We start from the raw sequence: 10,077 nt of genomic DNA, 5'->3' as shown, positions 1-10,077 counted from the left end.
CAACTCGGGCAGGACTTGGAGCTTCAGCTCCTTCAAGGACAACTCGGCCAGGACTTGGAGTTTTATCTCCTTCAAGGACATCTTGGAAGCATCAACACCCAATTTTTCCAGCTGCCACCCTCTTCTCATGGAGTTATTGTTGCGGGAAAACGAAAACCAAGGTGGAAAATAAAAGGAAGGTGAGGAACGAGTGACGATTACCTTTGGTAAAATCTCTCAAGCGATTAGCTGCAAGGTAAGACAGTGCTTGTTAACCGGGTTAGTTTAAGCTTGGGTGGCCAAAGGAGCACCTGGCAAACATAAAAGTTCCACATTTCAGCGGGAATTGATCCGGTTTGGGAAGCAGAGCAGGAATATCCATCCCCCAGAGAGCTCCATGCTCTATCCACACTTGTAGTTGACAGCAAAAGGGAAGTATCAGCCTGATGTGGGGTTAATGAGCCATTAGGGGGAGGGAGGGGAAATAAATCAAGCTCAGGGGAATTATTTGGGATTTGGGATTCCTATTCCAGCTGTGGAGGGGCACTGGCAGGTTGTGGCATTCCCAGGAATCTGAGGTGGCCAGAGGATGGTAAATCCCTGTTTGCCAAGCAGAGCTTGCAGTGGCACAAATGGGGAATGGGGTGAAGTTTGTTCCTCCCTGTGCTGCAAAGGGGACACACGAAGGGGCCAGGACCAACCCCAATCCCATTGCTCAGCACCCCAACACCCCACTAAATTCACTCCCAAATTTCCGACTGTTCTCATGGAGCTTCAGCATCCACCTGGGGATAGTTTGGGTTGTGTGCAAGAACAATTCTTTCCTATTTTTTGCTCTCTAATATGACTTTCTTCGACACCACCTCAGTGCCGACCCCTGCTCTGCCAGCACCTCCCTGAGCATCCAGGGAACAATCCTGGAGCCCAGACACCCCTTCCAGCCTGACCTCGAGGTCGGGGTGTCCTGCTCAAAGCCAAGCACTCAGTTGTGGGGTCAGGAGGGCTTTACCCAGCACGGTGAGATAGGCCTTGGCCGAGTCCTTGTCCAGCTCCGTGCTGGCCACGCACGTGTAATCACCCTGGTCCTTCTCAGCCACGCCAAAGATCGTCAGACCATCCTCTTCCTTCTTCATCCTTCAAGGAAACAACATCCCAAAACTCTGCCCCAACATATTCAGGAAGCAGCGCTGAGGGCTGGATGTTCCCTGACAGAATCCAGCTGGAAACCCAACCAGAGCAGGAGAACGTCTCCGGTCTGGAGGTTTTATCAGCTAAGGATGTGCTGGGTTATTCTGGGAAAGCTCATTTCCTAAGGAATCACATGCCTTGGGGGGTATCTGGGGAATAATCACATTTTTAGGACAACAGCCAACCCCGGGTTCGTGCCCTGGGATCAGATCACAAGAAAGGGGAGTCAGGTATGGAAAGGAAATTAAAGCTGTGCCAGGCACAGCAGAGGAACATTAATTTTGGAGAGGCTCGTTATGAACTCCCAGGTTTTATCAAGAAGTCTTAAAATATCCAGGAATAAAACCTGCAGCAAAATCGGGATTTACTGATAAATCAGCTGGAATTGTTGGAGGGAGCTGGCGAGATTAAAAGTGCCAAAAACATCAAATGTTGCTTAGGTGGGAACACAATATTTATCCCTGGGGACTCCTGGAATGTTCTGCTAAAAATCCAACAATCCTGGGAGAGAAACCCACGGAATTTTTGGGCACAGACCTGTTCCCCAGGGACAGGGGGGCATCGTCCTTGAGCCAGGTGACCGTGAGCCGGAGCGTGGGGTCGTGCTTGACGCGGCAGTGGAGCCGGGGCATGGTGCCCCGCTTGACCACCAGGTCCTCGGGTCCCCTCACAATCCTGGTGGGGTCTGTATGGGGTCACAAGCAAAAGGTCACACCCCAAACTCCTCAGGTTCTCTCACAACCTTGAGAGGGTCTGCAAGAGGTCAAGGGTTATGTCCCAAATTCCTCGGGTCCCCTCATGATCCCAGTGGGGTCTGCACAGGGTCACAAAGGGTCGTGTCCCAAAACACTGGGGCTTGGCTCAGGGACTCAGCGGAGAGCGGGGTTGCTTGGGAAGGACGAGAGGGGTGTTCGTCCAGCTTTGAACAAATACATTAATTTAATAAGTCACTAATTCGTGCTGAGTCTTTAAAAAAACAACCCATTTTTTGGAGTCAGCAGCCAGATTTGCTGAGCGGGGTAAAAACAATCCTGAAAAGGTTTTATTGCCCTCAGCTAACCCCGAGGAACACTTGGGGTCGGTGTTTGCGCTGCTGACGGCATCTCCCAGCCCGACAACCACCCCAAACCCTTCCACGATCCCCAGCCCTGGTTCTTCCCAACATTAAAATGGAATCTCCACCATTTTCAGACTCCCAGCTCCGACCTGCTGGAAGATCAGATCCGCTACAGCCAACCCCCTTCACCTCAAGGGTTACTCCTGCTGCAACTTCCAGAAGATCCAAGATTTTAACCTCGACTATTCCTACTGCTGCTTCCAGAAATTCCAAGATTTTGGCCCCTTTGTGCCCCTACCTTTGACCTCCAGGCGGACCTGGGCCTCAGCTTTCCCCAGGATGCTGGTGGCCACACAGGTGTAGATTCCCTGGTCCTCCTTCCGAGCCATGAACATCTCCAAGCTCCCGTTCTCGTGGGCTTTGTAGTTGCCTCCATCCAGCGTGTTCCCCTGGCCATTCTTAAACCTCCCAACACCACAAAGTACTGTTGGAAGGGAAGGAAAAGCAGGAAACCCCCCTTTCCCACCCCTCGGGATGGAGCAGGATGGGATCTGGCTCTTACCAGCGCAGGGTGGGGATGGGGGACCCGAAGAAAGGACAATCCAGGCGGGTCCTGTTGTTCTGGATCACCTTGATCAGCTGGTAACGGGGGCCCAGCATCTGGGGGGCAACATCTGCCAACAGCCAAAATTCCAGCCATGGAGGAGAAAAAATGGCCTCTGCTCCTCCTTTCCAGCCCTTTCAGCCATTTTCCTGAGGTTTTTTGGTTCATTTTTCCTACTGGCACTTTCAAAACCCAGTAGAGTTTCTCCATTCCCGCCCACCTCCCCTTCCCTCTCCATCCAGCCTTGTTTTATGACTCATATCCCTGGATTTGCTCAGCCTTTGCCCGGCTTGAATCCATGGCAATGGATTCCTGCTCCAAAGCCTGGGTGCCTTTGTGCATTCCCTCAGAGCAGCAAACAGGAAAACCCATGGAAAACTTCTGCAGGGAAAAGGGGGCAGGAAAAACCAGCAAGAGTGACTTTTACACGGGAATATGGTAATAGGGTAAAGGGGAATGATTTTAAACTAAAATAGGAGAGTTTAGATGGGATATTGGGGAGGAAGTCCTGGCTGTGAGGGTGGGAAGGGGCTGGGATGGAATTCCCAGAGAAACCGTGGCTGCCCCACCCCTGGAAGTGTCCAAGGTCAGGCTGGCGTAACCTGGGATGGTGGAAGGTTCTAGCCCACATCCATGGCAAGAGGGTGGAATTTTAGATGAATCCCAGAATCAAACCAGTTGGAAAAAGGTTGGAAAAGACCTTTAAGATCATCGAGTCCAACCTACAACCCAACACCACTTTGTCAGCTGGACTATGGCACATCCAGCCTTTTGAGCTGAGCTTTGAGCTGAGCTTTAAGGTCCTTTCCAGCCCAAGCCATCCTTGGATTCCATGGAAATTGGAGCTTTGGATGCTCCCATTCCCTCAGGCTCACCCAGCACGCTGACGAAGGCGTTGGCCAGCAGGTAGCCGTGCTCGTTGGATGCGTTGCACTGGTACACGGCGCTGCTGCCGATCTGCGTGTCCCGGAACACGATGGTGTCCCCGGCCACCTCCCTGCTCGGGTTGGGGGGAGACGCTTCAAAACAGGGAGAGCTCCTTAAATTCGATTCCAAGGGAAAATCCACCCCATAATATCATGGAGCACCTTCCCAGCTCAGCCCAGTTCAAACCTGGCCATGGTGCGTGAGCTCCACAGCCACAACTGGGAGCCACTGGGTGAACTGGGCTCATCCCAGACAAGTTGAGGGTTCAAATGGATGCTGCACCCCACCAGCAGCTCTGGCTGGTGCTCAGCCAGGAGATGCTTGGCTGGGGTTTTGGTGGGGTTTTGATGGGATTTTGGCTGGGATTTTGGAGTAGCAGGCCCAGTCTGTCCCTCACTCACCTTCAATGGGCTCTCCGTTCACCAGCCACTGGATGGATGGTTTGGGGTTCCCGTTGGCCCGGCACACGAGCCTGCCGTCCTCGCCGGGGGCCAGGATCAGGTTCTCCGGCTCATCCAGCCAGTAGGGAGCAGCTGGAAAACAGCCCCACCCCAGTGACCCAGGGACAGCAGCACCACCCCCAAAATCTCCCTCCAACGCTCCCTGCGGGAGGAAGGCAACGGAAACTCCAAGCGGGTTTCCCGGGATGCGGTGAAGGTGGGGAGGCCCCTTTCCCTCTCCTTGGCCACACACACCCACCACCATTGCTATCAGTGAGATCCCGTCTCCCGCTGCTTTTGGGGCCGTTTGAAGAATGAAAAAGGGAGGATTTAGATGGGATATCGGGAAGGAATCCTTGCTTGGGAGGATGGGGAGGGGCTGGGATGAAATTCCCAGAGAAGCTGTGGCTGCCCCATCCCTGGAAGTGGCCAAGGCCAGCTTGGAGAAACCTGGGATGATGGAAGCTGTCCCTGCCTGTGGCACTGGATGAACTTTAAGCTCCCTTCCAACCCAACCCCTTCCGTGGTTCCCTGAAGCACACGGACGCAGCACAGACGCACCCCCCAGGGAAAGGCCCTCCCAGCATTCCATGAACGTCCCCTCCTGGCTCCAGGCGGGCAGGCCCAAAGAGGGAAGGTAAAGGTGACGTACCCTTCACTCTCACCGAGATCGTGTGGCGGATGCTGCCCATCTTGTTGGAGGCCAGGCAGAAATATTCCCCAGAGTCCTCCTCGGACACGTTGGAGATGCGCAGGGCCTTGTTGAAGTTTTCCAGCTTGGTTTTGCCCACTGGGAGCTCTCCCCCTTTCTTGTACCACATGATGTCCGGTGCTGGTCTGAGGAGAGGGGAGCAGATCAGAGCGTTTCCGAAGACAAGGGAATGATTCCCAAGTAAAGAGTTGTTATTCCTAAATAACAGTAAAATTCCCACCCCTGGGAGCCCTCAACCACAGGGAGAAGCTCTGATCCAGCTGTTGGGCCACCCTCCTTCCCACCATCCTCCATCCCACCCTCCTTCCCACCACCACCCCTAAACCATGGCCCTGAGCATTCCCAGCTGGTCAGGAGCACTTTCTCCTCTTGGGAATGCAGGATCATGGAATTCTGGAATGGTTTGGGGTGGAAAGGACCTCCAAGCCTATCCCTGACCATGGTCTGCTGGTGTGGGCAGGACCACAAGCCCAGGACACTTCTGGGGGGCACAAATGTCCTCCCCCACCACACGGTGAGGAGCTCCAGGGAAATTCCCAAACTTTAGGACAGCCCAGCGAGAAATTCTCCTTGGACAAAGATCTGAAAACACCTGGAAACCTCAGCTCTTCCGTTGGCTCATCGAGCAGGTTATGGGAGCGTTGTAAACAATTAAAAAGGAGGGAAAGATCCCTTTTTCCCAGCCCAGGGGTGATTCTGTGCCCTGATCCCGCCGGGAATTGCCGGGAATCGCCCTCTCTGTGGTACGTACACTCCGGAGGCGATGCATTCCAGCAGGAGATCCACCCCTCGGAGCACCATCTGGCTGCTGGAAGTTCCGTAGGGATACATGAAGCTGGGAGTGGTTTCCGTGATCCCTCGGGCTGGAATCAGCGGGAGAGAAGGAAAAGCAAAACAAAAACCAAAAAAAACCAAAACCAAAGAAAACAAAGAAAACAAAACAAAACGCGGGGCTTTTAAAAGTCTCCAGGAATACATGGAAGCTGCCACCTCCCCGGCCATCCCGGGATTCTGAACTCACCCAGGAATGTGCCTGGAAAGGAGAGGAGGGCTCCAAGAAAATTTGGGATTGGAAAAAAAAAGGGGAGAGAGAGGAAGATGGGCAGGCAGGGAGGAGAAGGAGCGGCAGTGAGAACTGAGCCACGGGGACAGTCCCCATTCCATCATTTCCCGCTTTTCCTGCCCTCCCTGCCTCTGGAAAACGGGCTGGAATCAGATGAAATTGGGAAATATTGATGGATGTAACACATAATGAGGGAAAAAGGGGAAAATGGGCATGGGAAGGGTTTGTTCAGTCACGGAGCTGCTTTTCCATGGAGATCTCTGGGATACGGAGCATCTCTGGGGCTTCAGCAGCACCAAGGAGGTTTTCCAGCTTTCCTGGAGGCCTGGAAGGACGGTTCCCCTTGGAACCTTGGCTCAGCCACCAGAATGACCCATTTAGGGCTGGACAGGGAAGTTTAACAGGAAAAAACCAAAGGGAAGACACAGGACAATTCCCTATGGATCCACACACAGTGAAGGGCTCTTTGCAGGGGGAAAAAATTAATTATTCATGGCAAAAATTCCATTAAGAAGTGGAATGATTGACCTAGATCTGGATGAGTGAGGACAAAACGGGATGAGATGGGCAGGAAAGCAGCAGTAGCAGGGATGGAAGTTATGGGATTAGGAAAAGGGATGGGATGGGATGGGATGGCATGGGATGGGATGGCATGGGCAGGGTTGGCACAGGGACACAAAAAATCCTGGAGTGATCCATGGGGAGAGACCATCCCGGTGCCAGAGGAGGATTTGGGATGCAGATTTTGCTGCTCCAAAATTTCCTTGGCTCAATGAATGGGAGGCAACCAGGATTTGGGGAATTTTGGAAAACTTCCAGAGCTGCGGCAGGGGAAGGGGGAGGGGAGGGAGGACAGGGGCTCTTCCTGGAGTTCCCACCTTAGCGAAGGAAAACCCAAGCCCAGGAGTTCATCCATGGAATCCTTGGAATGGATTCCACACCCACATCCCACCGCTCCCACGGGCTCCACGTGCACTCCCAGTTAGTCAATTACGGATTAATGGATTACCAGGGCAGCAAAATCCCGATTTTATCCCAAAGAGTCGGCTTCTCCGGGTCTGTTTGCATCCCTGCTCCCAGAGAAAGTCTCATTCCCGGCCAAACCACCCCAGTGGCTCCCAAACCTCCACCACACTCGGGAGCTTCTCCCACCAAATCAGAAAAGTGGGAATTAATTCTTTGATCAGCCAAGATTGGCTTTGATCAGGATTTATTCCCACTCTGGATCCCATGGCTCAGGATCCCGTGGGATAACTGGAAGAGCTAAGCAGAGCAAGCCGGATTTTACGAGCCTTTATTAATGATGACAATTAAAAATCTGGGAGATTAATTAGTACCCTCCTGGATTTAATGAACCTAAGGACAGCGTGGAAAAAAAGCTGATTTCTGCCTCAGCACAGCACCATTACTAAACAATAAATAACAATTTAATAATAATAATTAATCTTTAATATTTAATATGCAATAATTTAGTAGTTCAATAATTACTAATAAATACAAAATAATATTTTGCTATTCCTGACAGGGAACAGCCAGAAATTCCCTCAGAACCAGAGGCTCTGAGCATGTGGAAGTTCCAGCTGGAAGTGTCAAGGTTTCCCTCATCGCTCTGGATGGATCCAAACTGGAAAAAGAAATTCCAGGGCTGTTTATTTTGGCTTTAAAATCGATTCTGGTCCCAAACTGAGGACCTGGGAACTGTGGAACTGTGACCTGGGATCATCCCAGGAACATCCAGTTCTCATCCCAGAGCTGCCAACTGACTCTTTTCCAGTCTAAAATTCCTCCACCAGCTCTGTTCCTCCCATCGTGACACATCCCAGCTGCTTGGCCCCAGCACGGCCAGCCTCAAACCGCCTCAGGTTTGCCAAAAAAACAGAGGAAAGGCAACAAAACTGGGGTTTAATTCCATTAAAAGGAAAAAAAGTGGGAAATTCTGCTAATGAAATCTTCCATTTGTCCTTTTGGATCGTTTTTCCCTGATAACTGTGGCTGGTTTGCCCACAGAATTCAGGGAATCATCGCTCCAAGCCCTGGGGACAAGGGCTGGGTGACATTTCCCGTGGTTATCCCAGCCCTGGCGAGGAATTTGGGACGAGTGTCCCACAAACCTCCCATGCTCCACATCCCCACCAGCAGCAGATACCACGTTCCCAAGCTCGGGAGCACCCTGGGAATGGGATTCACAGCCTTCCAGAGCCCTTTTCCAGCTGCCTCTGGAGCTGAGCCTGGATTTCAGGGATCAGCACCCCAAGGAAGAGCAGCCAAGAGCCCCAAATCCCTCCAACACCTCAAATCCTTGGGATTGACGTCCCTCTCCATATCCCAAAGCCTCCAGCATTCCCAGCCATGTCATTCCAGGGAGAATTCCAGGAAAAGGGCTGAAGGTCAGAGGTTTTTTTCCCCCAGCTCATTAATTATTGGTTAATTATTAATTAAGGGCTGGGTTGGAGTCAAGGTCTGCACAGGGGTGGGAGAGGGGGATCTGAATCCACTGGAGCCAGGAAGTTTTCCATGGAATGTTGCAACACAAACAGCAGGAAGTTTCTCCCGTGCAGCCATGGAATAGAGGAATAGAAATCCATGGGATTGTGCGGATAAAATCCCATTTTCCTGACCGAGTGACTCTTAAGATCCCTTCTCCCTGAACAAAGACATCCAGTGGGAAATCCAGAAGCCCAGGAAAACTCCCCACTGGAATTCCCTTTGTCCCTGTTCAACCTCTTGTCCTCTCCCTTCCTCTCCAGGTGGTTTCATGCCGCGCCCACCGGAGCTGATTTTCCTGACAATCCCTTTTCCAGCCATTTTTCCAAGTATTTCCAGACTGTCCAGCCCATTCCAGCGCTTCCTCCCAGGCCGATTCCGCTGCGGAGCCTTTCCCAGTTCCTCCAAATTCTCCTGTTCCCAATGCCAGTATCCCAATTCCCTTGGCCGTGCCCTGCCTGGCACATCCCACTCTTCCCACATTCCCGTTCTCCCTGCTCCCAGCTGCCAAACGCCCTCCTCATCCCCAAAAGTCCCCATGGGATGGGAATTGTGCCCTGGGCTGTGCCAGGCCCCGGGGAAGCTCCAGCTCTGGCAGGGATTTCACTCCGGGACATGGTGGGGACAGTGAGGGACATTCCCGGGGCTGATCCTGCACAACTCCCAAAGCAGCAGGAAAAGCGGGAAGTGAATCCTGCCCAGCACAGCTCCGAGTCTGGGAGCAGCTGGAATCCGTGGTGGCTTTGGAGAGGCGGTGACATTCCTGGGATTCCCTGTGCTCCCAAGCCAGCCCCATCTCTTGCTCCCTAAAATCCCCCATGGCTGCCCTCGTTACCCCAACACATCGCTGACAATTCCAATCCATTCCCAGGGCAGCCATCCTGCTTTTTTTTTCCTGAAGGATCATTTGGGATGGGTTTTTCCCAGCAGGGGTGGAATTTGGAGGGAATTCCCTGCCCGGACAAAGGGCAGGAGGCTGTGGAAGCATCCAGCACATGTCCAACCTCTCTGCACAGAAATCAACCAGATTTGAGAAAAACCCAAATATTCCTCTTTTTGTCCCCCTCTTTTTATCCCTGCCTGAGTTCAGCTGGAAATACCAGGAATGCTCCCTCTGGAAATGCTTTTTCTGGAGACACAGAAATGAGGGATGAGGCCTCTGATATTTAAATCCTGAGCTTTGGAGGGACCAAACTCAGCTCAGCCGCGTGGGGAAGATCCTATAAACCCCAAACCTCCCAAGTCGGGCTTAACTCACTTAAACCTCGCTCAGCGGAAAGGGGGGAAACTTTGTGTGGTTTTGTGGCCGCTCAGGTGGATTTGTGCCGATAAATTTTGGCGAAGCTGAGGCCACGACGGGGACACAGTGACAGCAAAGGGGACAGGGGTAGGGAATAGGGTCAGTGGGGTTAGGCGGGGCTGGGTTAAGCCAGGACTGCTAAAGCCAGCGTGGACTCACCGCGGTACATGGCGGGGGAATATCCTAAAGACGTTTCGTTATGGGGCTTCTCTGCAATTAAACAGAACACCGTGAGCAGCACCGGGGACGCGGGGACAGCGCAGGAAGGGGACACGAGGAATTCCCAAAAATCAGCAAGGACGGGACAGGGCGGGAAGAGGACA

At 52.6% G+C, this 10,077-nt stretch overlaps 1 protein-coding gene across 13 annotated transcripts in view; it reads right to left on the bottom strand.

The window, feature by feature from the left end:
* Window positions 1-10,077, bottom strand: part of NFASC (neurofascin) — a 54,041-nt gene that overhangs the window by 20,185 nt on the left and 23,779 nt on the right. For 8 of the 13 annotated variants that reach the window (XM_042013334.1, XM_042013333.1, XM_042013343.1 and 5 more), the window contains 10 exons: window positions 9,914-9,964; window positions 5,659-5,770; window positions 4,848-5,032; window positions 4,157-4,288; window positions 3,704-3,847; window positions 2,787-2,898; window positions 2,523-2,689; window positions 1,705-1,852; window positions 989-1,113; window positions 202-228 (listed from right to left, as the gene is read on the bottom strand). In XM_042013334.1, coding sequence (XP_041869268.1) covers window positions 202-228; window positions 989-1,113; window positions 1,705-1,852; window positions 2,523-2,689; window positions 2,787-2,898; window positions 3,704-3,847; window positions 4,157-4,288; window positions 4,848-5,032; window positions 5,659-5,770; window positions 9,914-9,964 — 1,203 coding nt within the window. The remainder of the gene's footprint in view (window positions 1-201; window positions 229-988; window positions 1,114-1,704; window positions 1,853-2,522; window positions 2,690-2,786; window positions 2,899-3,703; window positions 3,848-4,156; window positions 4,289-4,847; window positions 5,033-5,658; window positions 5,771-9,913; window positions 9,965-10,077) is intronic. The other 5 variants (XM_042013337.1, XM_042013338.1, XM_042013342.1 and 2 more) reach the window with 2 other exon arrangements.

The sequence above is a fragment of the Corvus kubaryi genome, unplaced genomic scaffold (assembly GCF_017639235.1).
Source record: "Corvus kubaryi isolate FWS band 111438036 unplaced genomic scaffold, C.kubaryi_AGA036_p1.0 split1-37355, whole genome shotgun sequence".
In the NCBI taxonomy this organism is placed as follows: Eukaryota; Metazoa; Chordata; class Aves; order Passeriformes; family Corvidae; genus Corvus; species Corvus kubaryi.
This window is presented reverse-complemented; position numbering and strand designations above follow the sequence as displayed.